Raw genomic sequence first — 20436 nt, 5'->3', positions numbered from 1 at the left:
TGTGGGATAAATAAAGCTCAGGAATAAATAGCTGGGGCCAAAATGTGAATGATTTAATGTAATGGTGTTGCAAGGTGAGAGCCACTTGACTTTCGGTTGCCACTGCAAATCACGAGACACATTAGGAAAGCTTTTTAAAAGGAACCTATTTTTTAAACTAAAAATCTTCATCAGTGATGACACCCAAGCAGAGTAATTCAACTTTCCTCTGATAGCTTTGAGACCCCCCCTCCAAAAAAAGCAGAAGAAATGTTTCCTATGGTCTCTTCCCCTCCCGTCATGTTTTACATAGCAGTCTGCAGATATAACCAAAACTAAAGATTTTGACAAATGAAGCAGGATAGGAACTTGATTGCTGCTTTTCTAAATTGGAATTAATGATACCCTTAAGGTCCTTGATGGTATGAAGTTGACTTAACGCTGATATAGCCTGACTCCATTATCACGGAATGAGGCGGGCGTACAAGCAGGAAAACCAATCGGCAAACTTCCAAGGTGTATTTTAGAAATTGGCGACGTGGAAGCTGAAGGCTTAATGACGGACAGAGGACTTGCTGCTGGTGCCCCTTTGCTTTCTGATGGATGTCAGGCTCTGTCAGAATTAGAGGACTAAGTTTCCTGTGGAAGTGTTGGGCTGGCTCTAGGCCCGGGCTCCTGCTCACATCACGCCTCACCGGTCTTGCAAGGACACGCAGCAGCTTCACTTGAGGCGCTCCATGTCTGCCTCAGCAGCACGTCTGTGCTCTTCTGGCAGGTTGTACAGAACCTAATTGGGGAGGGCAGGTGAGAGTGAAGGGGTGGGTGGAGGAGAGAGGAAAGGGAAAAGAGGGAATAATAAAAGGAGTGAGAGATTAAGAAGGGAATCAGCACAGAAATATAAAATAGAAGGGGGGAAGTGATGCAGACCCCGGCTCATGAGGTCTGCCACATTGTGAATGAGGCACAAGAAATTCACATGGACTACCGAGTCCGGTGGAGGAAAAGGGACGGCATGGTTTTTCTCTCAAGAGGAGAAAAAGCCTTGGCCCTTGCCTTGACCAGCCTTTATTGCTTTTCCAGGCACATGACATGATGATCCTCATTTACCATGCACAGGTTCACTTTAGGTGGTTACCTATTACAGACAACAAAGGAGATGATGACCCTAATCACATCACAGAAGAAGGATATTTGCAAATACAAAGGGAAAAGTGGTTGAACTGGTTACACCCATCCTTGGAAGGTTTAGCATGGGTTTTAGGAAGTTACTTTAAAGATATACAGTAAACATTTTCTGCCTCAATTCACAGTGAGGGAGTTTTAGCAAAAGCAAGTCTCATAGCAGTCTAGGTACATTGCAGGCCTGATTCCCCATGGGAGAACCTGTCTATGGGCATGGGTCCTGTCTGGGCCCATGCCACGCAGAACGGTCTCCTATAGGGAAGCTCTGTGAGAGGGGCGTACGAAGGTGGATCAATGATGGCCTCAGATGGCCCACATTAGCACCCATGCCATAAATCACACCAAATCAACGGATAATTATACTCCCACTCAGAGTGAGCACTGTGTTAGCGCGGGTTGCTTTGCCTGTCATCTCGCTTGCAGTCAAACGCAAGGAACTCTGCTTAACTCCTAAGTGTCTCAATGTCAAGAAAACACCTCCGGAAAAATTCAAAGCAAAAGAAAATTCAGTCAATGAGCCCCGACTATTTTACCATAGAGCTGTACCTATCACGAGTCCTCATTCCACACCTTATCTCAGACCTTGTTTTTCAGTCCCAACTCTGAAAAATCAAAATTGGAAGGGCAATAGATTTTACCTGTAAAGGATTATAATTAGTTGAAAGGATTGTAACTAAAACTGTAATGATCTCAGAAGGGTTTCCAGGATACTGCTTGGCCATGCATTTATGAGTGTTTACGAGTAAGGATTTGGAAGTAAGAATGAATGATGAAAGCCTCCCGCAACACTGCCACACGCATCCAGAGAACCATACAAACTGCATCATTTACGGGCAGAAAGTCATAGACAGACTATAGAGGGTCATTTGTGGGCATGTGCATTGTTTACTCGCTAGCATCACAGCTCGAGGAGAGCCGGTTTTTTTATGGGCTCATTAGCATAGCTGTGAAGTCTGGTTCTGGCATGCACATGGGTATTTGTCATGTGTCTAGACAGACTGAGAGCCAGAACATCCAAATGTGCATGCCCGATGATATCTTTTCCCACGACTGGGGCAAATGAGGTTTATGCACGTACAGAGTGCCAGGAAGAACACTTGGACACCGGAAGGATACCATATTAGCAATGCATTTCGACATCACAAAGGAATCCTTGGCCCTGATAAACCTTTAAGAAGGGTGAACGCTTCAAAGTAATTAACCAACAGGTCAAAGAAAAAGTGGAAGCCTCTGACAATTCAAAACAAAGTTAAGTCGCAGACATTTAGAGAAATTGATTTCAAATCTTTTCAGGGAGCCACAACATTGTTGCCTGTCCTTTTTCTTTGTTCTTTTCTGCTCTTTCCTTCTGACTTATGTAATGCCGTTGTAAAGAAACAAAAAATGCAATAAAGATAGTCTGCAAAATGCACAGAGGACTGGGCTTGGGGAAACAGTCACAGCTGGGAATGAAGTGTGTTCTCATTCATGTAGATGAATGACGTGGTGCTCGTTCACTATCCCCAAAATTACCCTTTCAGCTTTATCATAATTGTACTTAGCATAGTGCCGAACAGGGAACAGGAACTCGAGGAGTCTTTTCATTCACCCATTTGTCAAATATGTATTGAAATAAGCACCTCTTATGTATTAGGTATTACGTGCACTATATATCTGTGAGTGAAACAGACGAGGTCCCTATCTTCCTGGATGAGAAACTTACATTCTAATAAATTTGTTTACGTGAATGTGGAGCTTTTCATAATGGCATGAAAGAAGGGAGGTCTCTACACATGGTATACTGCCTACAGAACTCATCTGTAATGACAAAGCCAAGGAAAATAATGAGTAGTCCTCAGAGCTTTCGTAGGAGAGGAAAACCTTTCCCTTCTTCCCTTCCAGGTTCTATGGCTAGTCTGATCGTTAAAATGACATAAGACAGCTTAACAGAAGGAAAACAAATTTAACTTCATATATACAGGAGCCCATAACAGTATGAGATTCAGAGAAACGATCTAAGCAGGCAGCTTTTGTACCTTTTAGACAAAGAAAAAATACATGTGTGAAGAATTAACAAGGCAAGGGGGGGGGTATTTAGGCTTGGGCTAGTAAACCAGTGAGGAAGTGGCAAGCTTTAAGCCTCGTGGGCCCTGAGTTCCCTGTCTCTGGTGAGAAGGATGCCCCCTACCCTCTAGGTAACAGGCAGGGCGCCTTCCACATGGGGGAGTCATTTCCTGCTTTCAGGGGGACAGAGGGGGAGAGAGTGTCCTTGTGCCAGATGTTTCTCAAGTAACTTTAGTTCAAAATAATCAGTATGGCAGAGTGGTATGTTTGGGGGCAACACATTTTGCCCCCCTTCATGTTCAATTATGATTGCTTAAAAATAGAATAAAACAGATGCGGGGGAGATTTGGGCTCTTGGTTTGCATGACAAATTATTGCTTCTTAAATTTTGGAAAACCCAGTATTATAGGCATGGTGACAGAAATGGTTTTCTTCTCTTCTGTGTATCACTTTGAACAGCAAAAAGAAAGGAGGGAATATAGGGTTGGAGGGGAGGGAGGCAAGGGAATGGAAGGGAAGGGAGAGGAAGGGAAGGGGTGGGAAGGGAAGGGGAGGGGAGGGGAGGGGAGGGGAGGGGAGGGGAGGGGAGGGAAGGGAAGTCTTTTTCACCTTTGTGTTGGGAATCTTGAAAAATAGATCTCTTGTTCAAAATGTAGTGGTTATGGTGAAGATTCTTGAATAAGTGATACATTAATTCATTCAACTAATATTAGTTGAGCACCTGCTATGTGCCAGGTACTATACCAGTCATGGGGGGCATACAGGGAAAGGGAAGTGTGTCCCTGTCCTTACAGAGCATATAAAAAAGATTCATTTTTCTCTGTCATGTTCTTACTGAAGAATTGCTGCAAACTAGATTATGGTTGTTCATGGAGCAGATGGCAATTTTCTCCCCATCTGGGAGAGTTCTAAAGAATAGGCCTTGTGTATAATAGATTGTGGCTTCTTCCCATTCTAAGCCTTCGTGATCTCTGATCTAATAGTAGAAATAGGATGTGTGCTTCCAAAAAACATGTTACATTTGTATTTCTTTTATAAAAGGAAACAGTGGTATTGCCTAGTAATTCTGAGAAAATTGGATTCTTTCTGTCTCTTTAAATAACTCTGTTTAAACTTTCAGCTCACCTTCTGGTTCAGTCCTGTCTGCACCACCCCCCACCACCCCTTTATTCCTACTTCCCTTTCTCTCGCTTAATGACTGAGACAGATTGCTCCTCTCTAACTGGCTATAGACCTGATGTCTCCAGTTAAAGGTTCCACTGTTAGGTTAACTGTATCATGCTCCAAGTGAATACATAGACCCATATGCCATGCCTCATCTTTCTAATCTCCATATTTCTATCAGCAATATCCTCATTCTCCCAGACTTTCCCATTAGAAAGTCAGAAGTTCTCTTTGCTGCTTTCAATACTAAGGTCCATGTGCCTTGGTGTTTATACATGTTCCTGGGTCCCCCTTTCCCTATTTTCCCCCGTTACCCCTCTCCCGCCTCCCTTCTGACAGCTCAGTTCATTCCTTATGAGTCTGTTTCTATTTTGTTTGTTTATTTATTTTGTTCTTTAGATTCCACATATAAGTGAAACCAAATGGTATTTGTCCTTGTCTGTCTGACTTATTTAACTTAGCATAATACCCTCTAGGTCCACCCATGTGGTCACACATGGAAAAAGATTTCATACTTTTTTATGGCCGAGTGATATTCATATATACACACACACACACACACACACACACACACACATATACACATATGTATATGTATCACACCATGTTTATCCGTTGATTTGTTGTTGAATACTCAGGTTGCTTCCCTATCTTGGCTGTTATAAATAATGCTGCAAAGAACATAGGGATATATTTATATTTCTGAATCAGGATTTTGATTTTATTTTTGGACAGATGCCCAGAGGTGGAATTGCTATGTCAAATCATAGTTCTGTTTTTAATTTCTGGAGGATCCTTTCTACTGTTTTCCATAGAAGCTAGAGCAGTTCACCCCCCCCCCAACGGGGCACATGCGTTCCCTTTTCTCCACAACCTCGCCAATACTTATTTGTTCTGATAATAGTCATTTTGACAAGTGTGAGAGGAGAGCTCATTGTGGCTTTGATTTGCATTTCCCTGCCGATGTTTAAATTCGTGACGACATCGAGTGTACACCGAAAAGTGTTACTGAGATTCTCCTTGGGTAAGAAGGAAACAACCGCAGTGATGGGGGCCTATAATGGTCTCAGGTGTTGCGTCCACGAGGTCTCTGGGAAGTCCCTAACAACCGCCAGAGGATGCGACCTGCGAAGCACTCAGACTCCCACCCCTTCAGCATACTCCCCCTTGGGATTTCTTTCCCAATATAAGAAAAGATTTTTGAACAGGGTCCTCTCCCATACGGCCTCCTCATTCACTCTTCCTCACCCCCAAACTTTCACATTCACCTCTCGATGAATCTGTGCGTGAAATGGCCCGTTCGACATTTAGAAATAAGTACCTATTATAAGCATTCTTTGCATGTGTTCTTCTATCATCATTCTCTCTAATATTACGGTGCCGCATCCTTCATGACCAGAAACTGACCTCGTGTGGCCCATAAAATACACTGATGACAAAAATGCCATAGGTATGGCTCTGGATTTCATCTGCCTTTGATCTATTAATGGATTAAAAGAAATAAGTGACAGCGCTAGACGCTTAGGAAATATTTATAAAATACTTTTTTAAACTTCATTGCCAAAATTGCAAGCAGTGAAGAGCCGGAGCCAGACTGAACAAGTTTGAAATCTGGCTCTACCAGCTCATGAAGCGCTTAAGCTAGCCAAGTTTTGTTTTGTTTAACCTCTCGTACTTCAGTTTCTACATTAATGAAGAGGGAAAATATCCTCACTTCCTACTCCAGAGTGATTGTGAAGGGTAAATAAATTAAGTCAGACTGTCATCAATGAAGTGCTTCATAAATGTTAGACTTTTTTTGTATTGTGCGTGGTGCTTTGCGTGTTCTGACCTACTCCCTTCCGTTTATTAGCCATAATAGCAAGAATAACACAGGCCTCTAACATATCCTGAGCAATTATCATGTGGCAGAAACTAGGCCAAACATTACACATGTATCAGTGTATTTAATTCCCACAAAAAGGTGTGTGAGGTAGGTTATATTGTTGTCCTATTTTCCTGATAAGGAAAGTTAAGACTATTCACTCAGTGATGTGTAGTTTGCACTCAGGGTCAGTGTGCATTCTTGTTCTCTCTCTCTCTCTCTCTCTCTTTCTCCTCTCTCTCTCCTCTCTCTCTCATACTCGCATGCACATATCCATTGATTTGGTCGACTAGTCATTAAGCAAATACTTGCTACCGCTTACTATGTGTCAGGTTCAGTGCATCCTGTGGGGTGGAGGATGGGAGAGGAGAGAGAAGCAAGGAATGGTCCATGCTATCAAGGAGTTTACAGTCCATTGCAGGAGATACTCATGTGCATATACTTGCAATGAATGACATGATGCAGGTACTACAGGTAGAAACCATGTGCTGTGAGAATGGTGAGGAAGCAATCACTTCAACCTGGGGGGTTGGAAAGTAAGCAGAAAAACACCTGAAAGCTTTGAACGGGGAGAGAAGGGGACTAAGAGCATTCCAGAGAGAAGAAGCAGAGAGAACGAGCAAGTCACACACAGTGTTGTGTTGGATGGAATGAACTCTTCGCACAGGACAGGAGCGAAGAGTTCGGCTGGGAATGCAGGGTCCTAAGGCTGGAAAGGTAGCTTTGAAATGTTCCTCATGCTTTTCCATGCAAGCCCTACATTTTTGGGAACTCCACTTGGTTTCCCAAATATTTAGTCCAAGCAAAGATGGACAAGGCTGGGGAGAAAGTGAAAAAAGAGATCATTCCGGACCTATGCTAGGCACTTGATTGATATTGGGAGGTCAGAGTTGGCTTGGGACCAGACTACCTGAGCCAGTTCGGGGATAAGTTTAAGACCTATTTTACCTCTTGGGGATGATCCATTTCACGAGAGCAAACCCACTCGAGCTCTGGTGGCTCTGGGCAAGCACTGACCAGCCTCTGGTTTAGGCTGGGCTGTTCAGAACCAAGTCAAGATCCAGTATCGTGGAGCTAGGATGTGGATGTGTGGGGCCATCACGAGCACCTGGTTGGCAAAAGGCCAGGTGACGGAGTGTACCATTTCACCCATAAAACTCTTCCTTGTTTCCCTGCCCAGAACAGAATTTACTAAGCTATCAGGATATTGTGTCAATATATTCTAGAAGAACATAATAAGGAAAAATGGTCATTTTTATTTCGTGCCACCTAAAAATATGCTTCCTAGTAATTTCCATGTCCACTGAAAACTAAAATCTGAAGATTTTTTTAATCTCACTATCCACCTAACAAATACCCTGAATTTAAGCTTTGCCTCTACTTCTTTGATATTTAGCTACTAATAAACTCTTTGGTTACTTGTTATCAATGATTAGTTATGCCTCGATGATCCATTAATTACTGATTAATACTATTCCAAAAAAAAACACTAGCCAAAAAACAATAGGCTTAGGCAAAGACTAGGACAAAATACGTCATTTCTGAGGTCCTTTACTCACCTAGTATCATAGTGAATGGCAGCCTCCCTCCTTAATCTTTTCATGAAAGATTTAGAGTTGGCATTTTTGTTGGTACTAATTGGAACTATAGTTCATCCATCGCTGCCAATGAGTGTTTCAAAAATTCTCATTTTAACGCTGTCGAGAGAGCAAATCTTTTTTGTTTGGCCTTGGTTTGATAGAAATGGATCTTTGAGGCCCCCTACCATAAGTGGATATTAAAACCAGTGTTATAAATTGCTGCGTTAGTATTCCAGCCTTAGAAGCCCAAAAAGATGTTACCAAAGAGGACACATTGTTTTAATTGTTCCTCATTGGGTATGATGACAGACCATCATTTCTCGCCTCTTCCTCCCAGGTGGCCGTTGAGGACCGCATCAGGCAGCTGCACGAAGCTCACAGGGATTTTGGCCCAGCGTCCCAGCACTTTCTTTCCAGTAAGTCGTTGTCAGCTTTCATTGCTTAACCTCTTCATTGCATCTTGGTGGCTAAGAAATAACGGTTGAATTACAGTCATCTCTGCTAAATGCACTGCGGGCATAAATCATCCTGAAAAATACCTTGGTGGGTAAATTTGGAAGGTTAGGAAGAGGAAGACAAATTTGATTATCTCGTCCAGTCTTCAGCGAATGCATAATCATTTCCTGCAATGTATTCTCAAGTGCTAACTTGGGTGAGATTTTTTTGAGTCTTTAGTTAAGCTTAGAGCAGTTCACTTAATACAGCTGGTAATTGTGCTATCGTATAATTACATGATAATTCAATATGTATTACCATGAATCAATCTAGAATTCTTTTTTTTTTAGATTTTATTTATTTATCTTTAGAGGGGAGGGGAAGGAGAAAAGGAGAGAAATAACAGTGTATGGTTGCCTCTCATGAGTCCCCTGCTGGGAATTGGCCTGCAACCCAGGCATGTGCCCTGACTGGGAATCGAACCTCGATCATGTGGTTCGCAGGCCCGCGCTCAATCCACTGAGCTACACCAGCCAGGGCCAATCTAGAATTCTTTATCTCCATATATCTTACTAAATACTCTCTGCCTCCAAGTTGGAACCTCAGCCTATGTTTCCTTTCCCTAACTCTTCTGGCCGCTCTTTAGTTCTTGACCTCTATTCGTTCTGTATATTTTCCAGTTTTACTATTTTATCAATTATGTTTTCACAATTATTTATATATATCCTTAATAACTATTGTGTTTTAATCAATAGTATTAAGAGGAATAGACCATCTTGATGGGAAGTGTTTTTTAAGACTTTATTTATTTTTCTTTTTAGAGAGGGGGAAGGGAGGGAGAAAGGGAGAAAAACATCATGCGGGAGAGAGAGACATCGACTGGTTGCCTCTCACGTGCCCCCCCCTGGGCACCTGGCCCGAAACCCAGGCCTCTGCCCTGACTTGGAATCCAACTGGCAACCTGTGGTTTGCAGGCAGGCATTCAATGCACTGAGCCACACCAGCCAGGGCGTGAAAGTTTAACATTGGAATACCCTATTCATATGAAAATCCATATTAAATTGTCAAGCTCCTGTTTTCCTCTGACTCTTGTTATTTATTTATACCAGTGAGTCTTTCATTGCAAAAGTACATATGTTGAGGTTTTTGACATTTAAAAATCCATACTTCTACCACATACAGTTAATCTATGATAACATTTCAGTATATTTCCTCCTGGTCATGCATGAGTCTGTACGAGGGTGTAATGATCGTTCTAAGGCAGTTACTTTGTGCCTGGCAATGTTACAAATGTGAACTAATGTAATCCTTATAGCAACCTATCAAGTAGATAGCATTATTATACACATTCCAAGGATAAGAAAATAGAAGCCTAAGCGGGGGACTCAAAAAAACTGGAATGATCTTCTGGAGGGCGGGCCCCTTGTAGTACAGGCTTCCCGTACTAGGTGAGTGTTCTAGGATCCCATTTGTTTCAGTGTACTAGCTGGCATTGTGGTGAGAGGCTGCATTCGGCTTCACCAAATTTTTTTTGAAGACTCAACGCCTTTGCCGTTCCATGATGGGTGATTTACGAGCACACTGGCTCACACCACACTGGGTGTTCAGCATTTTTTGACCAAAAAATGGTATGATCCCATGCCCCACCCTCCCTATTCACCCAGTTGACTTTTTTTCCCCCCTCCAGATGAAAAAAGTCCTCAAAGGAAAACATTTTGCCAACGTGGAAGTAGTGAACCAAAAAAATGGCAGAATCACTTTTGCCATTTTTAAAAGGCATCAAAGTCAACGAGTTCAAAAACTGTTCTGAGCAATGGAGAAAATGTCTCAATAGGTGCATTGCATCAGTTAGAGAGTACTTTAATGGTGACTGAACTTTAAACATAGAAGAATAAATACACAATTTTTTATAAGTACATTCCAGGTTTTTCTGGGTCCCCCCGGTAAAGTCACACAGCTAGCAGATGACACAGTGAGTATTCAAATCCAAGAAGTCGGCCGCAGAGTCTGTCTTTAACCACCAGCCCTTGCCCCTGACCGTCTTTTACTTGATTTACATATTACAGGGGGGAAGTAATTGTATAGGATCTCCCTTCACTTTTCCGACTTTTTTATTGCTGTTTCCTAGTCCTTTGTTTTGTACTTTCCATAGATTAATAAAAAGATCCACGCTCACAAACATTTTAAAGTATCTGACTAGATGCTTTCACCCCTGTTTGCCATTGTCTTTTAGAACAAAAATTCCTAGATGGTGACAGTCCTGTCTTTTTGCTACACAACGCATTAATTCAGCAGTTGTCTTAGTTTCTGACCGGGCCTAACCTTATTATTTGCCCACCATTGTTACGTGAACAGCATCACACATGCTTTGAAGGTGCCAGGACAAAAGAGGCAGGTCAGAGCTATGTATGTCATTGAGTGGGATTATGGCTTGTAGGAATGGCTGGGGAACAGTGATTTTCAACCTTTTTCATCTCACGGCACACATAAACTAATTACTAAAATTTGTCAGCCTACCAAAAAAGAGATTTTTGCTGATGTGACAAAAAATAGGGATATTTTTGATTCATTCACATTGAACATCTATGGTTGTGTTGGCTGTTGTGATTTTTTTTATTCGACCATCCAAGGGAAAAGAGGTCAGTGCCCCCGACTAAATAGTCAGGTATTGCATGTGTTAAAATTCCTGGCGGCACACCAGTGGGCCTCTTGCGCCCTATCGCTGTGCCACAGCCCACAGGTGGGAAATCGCTGCTCTGGAACAATTACAAAGCCTGCAGATTTGGTCTTCTGTATTTTTCCAGATCTCTGGTCTGCCTAAGTTGCCTTGGTAACAGCCAGTCTACTCGATTTCATTGAGATTAAATGCAATAACATTCTTGCAAGTGACTCATAAACCATAAATAAAAATATTACCATTAGGAATACTAATTACTCCTCAGCACCATGCGTGTACGTATTCATTCATCCTTCACTCCCTCTGCGCGCCCCACCTGAAGTCCCATGCCTTTCCCATGAAAACCTAGCCTCAGAAAATGCTACATTATACTCATTTAACCCAGGTCAGAGACTGGGTTAAAAAGTTTCATGCATACTTCTCTGGGGCTATTTGCATTTTAATAGGGCGCAAGAGCGTAAACCTGAGCAGTGGCTCTCTGAGAGAGATGGTACCATCAGCTGTAATCTGTGAGCTGTGAGGAAAGAGTCTTGAGGGGCCACATGGAGCATCTTCACACCTTTCAAACCGCGCCATAGAGGCGCCCACTTCCTGAAAGGTCGGGCTTGAAGAAACGTGCTCATGAAAACAGTCTTGTGCCCACCTACATGGAGCTGGAGCCAGAGCCAGAAGTCACTGATTTCTTGGATACGCATGCGCAGTATCAGTGCATACTTAGAAGCTTTGCTTGCGCATGTCGGAAAATACTGATTTACTTTAAGGGGTAGTTGAGAAATAGGACAGTGAGACTGAAGACTAGATAAAGATTATTTTGCTTATGCTGTTCTTTCTAAAATTACAGAGGTAATATATGCCCCTGAAAGAACTTCTGGAAAGCAGAGAGTACAAACAGGGAAAGAAAAATGACTATTAAAAATGTGGTTTATAAACGTTATGTCTTTGTCTGGGTGTGTTGTTTGTGTGTGTATTCAGATTCTGGAGCAGGTTCTGTCTTTTTTTTTTTTATTGTGGATCAAGTACAGTAGTCTGCATTTTCCCCCCACCCCAGCCATCTCCACCTCCCACCCCGATCCCTCCCCCACTTTGGTTTTGTCCGTGTGTCCTTTATAGTTGATCCTAAAAACCCCTCACCCTTTGCCCCTCATTATCCCCTCCCACCTCCCCTGTGGTTACTCTCAGTTTGTTCTCCATTCCAATGTCTTTCTTTTTTTTTTTAAGATTTTATTTATTTATTTATTTTTAGGGAGTGAGGAAGGGAGAGAGTAAGAAAGGGAGAGAAACATCAATGTGAGAGAGAAACATCAATTGGCTGCCTCTTATATGTACAGGTTTATGACCGTCATTTTTTCCCTTAGAGCTATAGTAGAGCTATTGTTGTGTGTTTGCATATTCCACTCAGAGTAATTTTTTAATGGCCAAGTAGGAGTTCCTTTTGGGGCTCTTCCGGATTTACCAAGGCAGTTGTCAGTCACTCGGTGTTAAGATCGTTTCACATTTTTCTCCATTACATCCCAAATTGTGACTAACATTCTTTGTCGACCTTTGTAAACACCTCACATTCCTTCTGCAACGTAAATGCCTCCCAGTGGAACTTCTGTGTTAGAGGATGTTTACATTGGTGAGGCTTTGGGTCTGTATTGCCAAATGACCTCTAGAAAGTTGCACCAGAAATGGAGCGCACCATCAAAACCTATCTGAGGCAGGCCGTCTCTGAAGCCCCTGGTCCGCTGTTAAAGGGTGTTCTATAAAAGAAAAACGGCTTCCCTTCAGCAAATAAAAATATGTTTGAGAAAAATACCACTAAGGTCAGCATAAATGAGTTGGAATTGATAGATGTCGAGTAATTTGCTTTCAGGTTCCTAGAACTAATCATAGGGTGATTTCTGGGGTTTAGAAATTACAAATGAAAGGAAAAGAAGAGCCACTAGCAGCAGCCCCACCACACAAACGTGCTCAGTGTCTTTTCATCCTATTCTCTCTTGGTCTCTCTCTCTCTCTCTCTCTCTATCTCTCTCTCTCTCACACATACACACACACACACACACACACACGCTCATACACACACTCCCCTTTGATTGTTACATTACTGTCTCTCTTTGTTTTTTAACATTTTATGTATTTTTAGAGAGCAGGAGGGAGAGAGAAAGAGAGGGAGAGAAACATGAATGTGTAGTTACCTCTCGCACGCCCCCTACTGGGGGCCTGGCCCACAACCCAGGCATGTGCCTGGAATCCAAGGGCAACCCTTCACCTTGCAGGACAATGCCCAACCAACTGAGCCACACAGGTCAGGGCTGTCTTTGTTTTTTTATCAGTAGAGAGAGGCAGCCGTCTACTAATGAAAAATACTGTTTCTTTTTATAGCCCAACCTCTATTTGTTAAAACAGTCATTTCTTTTATCTTAAATCTGAAAGCAAATGAGAAGAGGAAAACATTGATACACACTTGTAGCACTTATATTGATTGATACACACTAGCTTGCCTTTATTTCGTGCTTTAACATTCTACCACTTCTAATTGACTTCTGCCACTGAAACCAAGAGAAAAGGAGAAATTCTAACTGTGATACTTTAAATTGATCATTTAGAAATATCATGGTATATTATACATACATGTAAATATTATGTACATATTATATATTATGTATATTATGTACATGATATATATATATATTAGAATATAGGCATCTATATATATGCCTATATTCTAATATATATAATATCTAGGCATATATATATCTAGGCATATATATATATGCCTCTCAGTGTTGAATTCTTCATATGTCAATGACCGAGAAAGTACTGTAGTATTCATTGACACACTAGTCTTAAAATTGTCCATTTTTTATTTTCGAGAATTCAAGACCTTTAAAAAAGAATGTAAAATCTTTTTTCTGGCCATTTTCTCTACTCTCTGGGCTTCTGTTCAAAATTTTACTTTTCTCATCAAGAAGGGTAACTATAGGTTTGGGTAAAGGTTAAAAATCTTTCTGTAATAGTAAGAAGAACTTGCAGTTGTCTTACTATTTTACAAGTTCTAGAATTCCCTAAAGGAGCATTTCCAAGCCAAGTTCCTTCAGCCATTAATGTTCTGTATTATGTTGATAACTCTCCCTTGAAAAAAATTATTTCTGGAGTCAATAAGATTGGGAACAAACAGGGCTATAAAGGTAAGGCAGTTTTTTCTTGTTGGAATTCTTAAAGCCTTTAATATACATTCACACTCTAAATGGGGACACAGTCAATAGCTGTTGTCCATACTTAGGTGATTATGGAAGTCTTTTTCAGGCGCACCAATTACTTTCTCAGTAAACATGCTGTAGAACATAGTATGGGAATCTTCCCTCTAAAGTGGAATTTGCCAAATGGTTTCATGGCACAAGAACTTTCTCTCGAAGGCAATAAGAACATGATCCAATGAAAAAGAAAAGGAATTTTTATTAATTTATTTTTGTATTGTTGTTCAAGTACAGTTGTCTCCATTTTCACCTCCCCGTACGCCCCCCCACTGCACCCATCCCTGCCTCCCACCCTCTAACCTACTCCCTTCGACTTTGTCCATACGGAAAAGCAATATTTTTAAGCAATTGGATCAACTCTCTGTTTCTTGAGGTTCTCAGTTCACCATCCTCACGCACCCCGCCCGCCCCCCACACCATGCTGCAGAATTGCCTGACTGGAGAGAAACATAGAGGATATTCGTATGAGTTATTTTCAGACTGTTCATTAGCGAATCCTAAAATCACTTTAGTGACTTGCAAACAACCACTTTTTAATGGAATGGAATAGAACCAACCAGAAATTATCAGAGTACATTGCAGAAGCACAGTTCAGTGCTGTTTTGACACTGTGGTCTCAGTTAGGTGTGTGTGTGTGCACACGCGCACATGTGCTATGTCACCAAGTAAAATGCTTTCCTTCTGTGCGTTGCAGCCTAAGTTTGGGACACACTGAACTCCTTGGGCCTTCGCTTATTTTACAGGTGACAAAATAGATGCAGAAAGATCAAGGGACATAGCCCAGGTCACAGAGATGGTTACAATAGATCTGGGACCAGAAACCAGCTTGTGCATTTCCAAGGCATGCCGCACACTGCCGCACACTGCCTTACCCGTGAAGAATAAACACCTAGGCCAGTAACTGCCTGGTCCACCTGAGATTGTCTCAGATATTTCTCTCTTCTAGTCCTCATGCTCTGGCCCATACTAAGGGGATGGACAGAGCCTGAATTTTTCTCTCAAAGCCTCTGAGCCAAGTGCCATCTCCCCAATGGTATATCGGGTACGAGTTAAGAGTATAGGCTCTGGAAGTAGATTGGCTGGACTCAAATACTGGCTCCGGTACTTCGTATCTTCATCCTTCATCTACAAAATGAGGATTGCAGTAACATATGTCATCAATTTTAAGACATCCCACCCATGTTTTAACAACTCTGTAATCAGAATGCACCTATGACCAACAGGGTTTTGAATTCCACGAAATATGGCAATATTACTTTAGAGGGTTATAGTGCTGATGAAATAGTTAATATATGTAACACCCTTAGAACAGTGCCTGGCCCACAAAAGTGCTATCTAAGTGTTCGCCGTTAGCATTGGTACTCCTGCCACCGCTACTATCAACTTGATCGTATCACTTAATATCATAATCAAAGTAGACGTGAAAATATCATTCATTCTCTTGTGTTTAATTTGCAGTGGAAGTAATCCCTCTCTTTTTCTGAGGGTGTTTTTCAGGGATCGAATCAGAAAGTCTAGTGTTTTCCCCATTATAAGACCTTTCTATTTATTAGTGTAACTGATGAACAGGCGAATAATCAATGGGTAGACCCTAATCTCTATAAGGACAGGGTGGTTTTAGTCTTGTTGACAGTTATATTCTCAAGTATCTATCATGACATCTGATACTTGGTAGATGTTTAATAAAATTACTTGCAGAATGAATTACGTCTTACACCCAAAAGAAGAGGTAAATTTTCTCTTGACACTGATAATACACAGTGGCGCTACAGTTAGCATAGCGTCACATAATAGATGCTCAATAAATAATGGGACTTTTTATGTTACCTCTCAGCAAGGACTAATAGCATTTGTAACTGCATATGGCCCCTTCTGTAAAATTCTACTGTGCTGTGTAGCATATTAAAGAAGAAAGCTGATTTCAAAATTACAAACGATCACATCTGGATTAGAAAATGAAATAGAAACAGCAGAAAGGTGCACATAAAGAAAAGACTCAAAATATATATCAAAACACAAACAACTATTGTGGTTTTCTTTCTTTTGGCTTTTGCAGAGTTTTTATAATAAGCATGTATTACTTTTATAATGGGAAGAAAACACTAAAGGTCAAAATTTTTATTCTCTAGTTTTTAACCCAGTGACCTCTTGCAGTATGAAACTCTATCGATAGCTGTGGGACTCTGCAAGACGTATTTCCTTTTTACTATCTGTTCCGAATTTAAAAGCTGTGAGTCTCCTTGAGTGATCATCTCATTTTCAGAATACAAGATGCTGTAAAAAGAAATAGCTAATCAATTACTTCCTGCAGGCTTTATCATGTTACCTGCCATAATCAGGTCCCTGGTTAACTCTTTCTGCCTCATTAAGGTAACCCAAACTGGTTCCAGTTTTTCCTTGCTACATAGGGCTAAAAAGTTACCGAGTTCACCCCACCTCCCCCAACTCACACACTTCATAAAAAAAAGGTAGAGGGAAAACTTGAAGCACATCTAATAATTGCTGACATTTCACTTGACAGTGCTCTAATCTACGCTACTGTGATCCTCAGGGGATGGATGAATTTGAAATACGAGTATGCCAATCATTTAAAGCCACAGATTGGCTTAAAGAAGCCATCAGGATAAAAGTTGGGAAGAAGTTTACAGGTCCAGTGTGAGATGATTTTCAGCCTAAAGCTCTTTATCAGGTAAAATCTCAGGGCAAAATCATTTGGGCCAATTTTTTCCAATCGTGTACTGGCCCAGGTGTTGGGAATTTGGGACAAATGCCATGTAGCCTATAAGTCAGTGGTGGCAAACACAAGACCCAGAGGCCAAATCCGGCCCTCCACCTTGCTTTATCCAGCACAGCACCTTGTTTCCGCCCAGCGGCAGCACTGAGCCCTCACTGAACTGTTAAGCAGCACTTCCATTTGTACAGTCCTAAAGTTACATTCGGCCCTTTGAAGGCAATGGCGAGGCTCATGTGGCCCCCGGTGAACATGAGTTTGACATCCCCTGCTGTAAGTGCTTCTGGTATCACCTCTGTAAATTCAAAGATAGCCTTTCAGATGCCCACAAAAAGCAATCTTGATGATAATAATTACACTCTTTTCTCTAAATCTATTTCTATTACCCTATCTCCTTGAGCCCAAATTTATATTCGTCAATAAGACCTTAGATTTATTTGCTGCAGGGTATCCTCAGTAACAAAATTTTACATCGTTGGTCCTACATATCCGTTTATTTGAGCATGCTGAGGAACATTAGGAAGACTCTCAGTTTCTGCTGTGGGAATCTGTGCACGGGAGCTGGCTTATATACTGGTGTGAGAGAGCCCATTGTTAAATATACTTAGGTAGCCTGATGTCAGCCATACTGGGAATACTTACCCCTCAAAAATTGGCAAATACTGCAAATCAAGGCTTTTTCCCCCTATTTTGCATAGCTGGTTTGCTAGAACACTGCCCAATTTACTTTTTTAATGCTTGCCCAAGGATATATTTATTGATTTCAGAGAGAGAGGAAGGGGTGGTGGGAGAGACAGAGGGAGGGAGGGAGGGAGGGAGGGAGGGAGGGAGGGAGGAAGGAAGGAAGGAAGGAAGGAAGGAAGGAAGGAAGGAAGGGAGAAAGGAAGGAACAAGCATCAATCGGTTGCCTCCCATACGTACCCTGGACTGGGGACTGAACTTGCAACCTAGGTGTGTGCCCTCACTGGGGATCGAACCTGCAACCTTTTGGTGTACGGGGTGATGCTCCAACCAACCAAGCCACCCAGCCAGGGCACAACCAAATTTATTTGTTGTTCAGATCACCCAAGTCCCTGGAGGCAAAGCTCAGGATCCAAATATCTATCTGCCTTAGGTACGATGACCAGTGGTCCTGATTTGGCTGGGGTGTTCTTGGGTTTGGCACTGAAATTTCCATATCCCAGGAAACTCCCTCAGTCCTAGGCATAGCAGGATCATTGGTCACGCTAGCCTTGGCTGTAGAGCCCTAGGCAAAGACTCTCGTACAAGTAATGTGTCAGGAGGGTGGCTCTCAAGTGCAGAGTAAAGGAAGCAGGATAAGGCAGAGGAATTCCTGGTCAGAGAGTAAAGCTAAGCAAGGAGGTGGAGACTAACTTCAGCCTGTCCCACAGTGGGCTCTGGGACACATGCTGTACCACAGAGACAGCCCCATCTTTAGGCAAGGGAGCTGGACTTTTGCTCCTTTATGCCAACCTGGCATTGGCTGCAGATTTCTGGGGAGAAAGGGGCAGCAAGGGGCAGCAAGTTGGCATTTCACCGAGTGGGGTTTTCTGGAGGTGGGGGCAGTGGGCCCGTACCAGCTGGCACTCACAGCTGCTGGAGATGGGTGTGCCCATGGGGAAAGGAGATGTGCGTGGAACACCAATTGCATTGACTGGGTTCCCAAGGAAGCAACTTCTAAGACAGAGTTTAGAGAGCAGGGGACTTAGTTCAGTGTGCCGTGGGATCGACACCTGTGGAAGGGAGACTAAGGAAGCAGGAATGAAGAAGTTGCCGTGGTACCCCATGCACAATCTGGCTCTAAAGCTAAATGGTGACGTTTGCTCAACCACTAACTACCTCTCCTTCACATACCTGCATGGAAATTAGTCTGGTGGCGTGGCAGAGATGAAACAAATGCCTCTTTCTTTTTTTTAAAAAGATCTTGTTTGTTTGTTTGTTTATAGAGCAAGGGGAGAGAGGGAGAAAGAGGGGAGGGAAGGAAAAAGAGAGGGAGAGAAACACCAAAGTGTGGTTGCCTCCCATGCGCCCCCTACTGGAGCCCTGGCCAGGGACCCAGGCGTGTGCCCTGATTGGGAATCAAACCAGTGACGTTTTAGTTCATAAGCCAATGCTCAATCCACTGCACCACACCAGGCAGGGCATGCCTCTTTCTTTCTGACTTCATTTTCCTCCTTGTGACAGGTTCCTCTGGGCCTCACAGGGACCTAGGACAGGGAGAGCAGCACCGTAGTTCTGAAGCAGTTTCATGGCACGCGGGCACTATTTTAGTGGGAATGCTGACTCTGAGAGGTATATTTTTACACTTCCCACAAAAATAAAGGCATTTTTGAGTTTGGCCTAGGGTAGCTTTTTTGTCATCTGTCCCAAAATATAAAGCTTTGCACAACATAAATGGTGGGAGCACATCCCTGTGGGCAAAAGTCATTACTTTTGTTTTTCCATTTGGATGTTTTCCATGTCGAGAGCACAACCAGTTTGGGATTACAAAACCCTTTTCAGGGAGAACTTTGAGGGGAGGACAAAAGGCATTTGTGTTCTTTTGCAGACTTACATAAACTGTTCCTGGTTTAAACACCATTGTCTTGGGATTTTTAAATATACTTTCAGATATCAGCAATGACAGAGTCTTCTTGTTTTCAGTCCACTGTGGATGCTGCCGTGTTATGTGCTGTGTCTCCTTAAAGCTGTAAAGAACAGGGAGGGATTGGCTTAAGGGACGAGAGGTACTTTAAGGATACGTGGAAAAATAAGGAAGGATGAGGAACACCAGTCACCCCGAAGCATATGTTTGCTTCTCTCCCTATAATCCTCTTCTGCTATAGACTTCCGACTGGCACAGCATAATGGCCACTCTCTCCTCTCCACCTTGTGGCTTTGGGTTTCTTCTTTAGCTCTCCGACTTTTTCCCTTCCCCGACTCTCTGCCACCCACCTTTCTCTCTGTGGGTTACCATCCAAGGCTCCAAGAAGCAATGTCCGATTGGGTCAGCTGTTTACAATCTGTTGAAAATTTAAGGCCACCTCATACGGCCCCAAGCTGGGCTGTCAAGCAGGTTTTCTTGACCTGGGCACAGTTGACATTGGGGGCCAGACGATTGTTTGTTTCGGGGTCTGCCCTGTGCATTGTAAGATGTTTAGTAACATCTTTGGCTTCTACCCACTGCGTGACGGTAGCAACCCCCCTCCCTCAGGTGCAACAACCAAAAATGCTTCCAGACATTGTCAGGTGTCCTCTGGAAGGCAGATTTGTCCCTGGTTGAGAATTGCTGCTGTATACGAACCCCTGGACAGTGCGTAGCCATGGCAATTGAGTCACGTGGAACACTAATGAATGACCTGTGTCTGAGGAATCATCTGAGACTAATTTTCTAAACTACCAGTCCCTGCAATGAAGAGGAATGTCCTCAGCAGACATCCTCTCGCTGTCTGTCCCTTCAGGAATTACCTCAGCTGCCTTGGCCAAGATCAGCCCTCTTCCACAGGCAAGTCCTGAGCAACGTAGGAATATTAAGTCCTGGTCATTTTGGCCCAACTTAGGCC

The 20436-nt window shown here is 42.6% G+C and overlaps 1 protein-coding gene across 1 annotated transcript in view; it reads left to right on the top strand.

Moving 5' to 3' along the window:
- Window positions 1-20436, top strand: part of DMD (dystrophin) — a 1607686-nt gene that overhangs the window by 1570210 nt on the left and 17040 nt on the right. The window contains exon 61 of the mRNA XM_037050278.1: window positions 8150-8228. Coding sequence (XP_036906173.1) covers window positions 8150-8228 — 79 coding nt within the window. The remainder of the gene's footprint in view (window positions 1-8149; window positions 8229-20436) is intronic.

The sequence above is a fragment of the Sturnira hondurensis genome, unplaced genomic scaffold, assembly GCF_014824575.4.
Source record: "Sturnira hondurensis isolate 20B ecotype Veracruz unplaced genomic scaffold, ASM1482457v3 Scaffold0006693, whole genome shotgun sequence".
NCBI lineage: Eukaryota > Metazoa > Chordata > Mammalia > Chiroptera > Phyllostomidae > Sturnira > Sturnira hondurensis.
The sequence above is the reverse complement of the archived record's forward strand: the minus strand, read 5'-3'. Positions and strand labels throughout refer to the sequence as shown.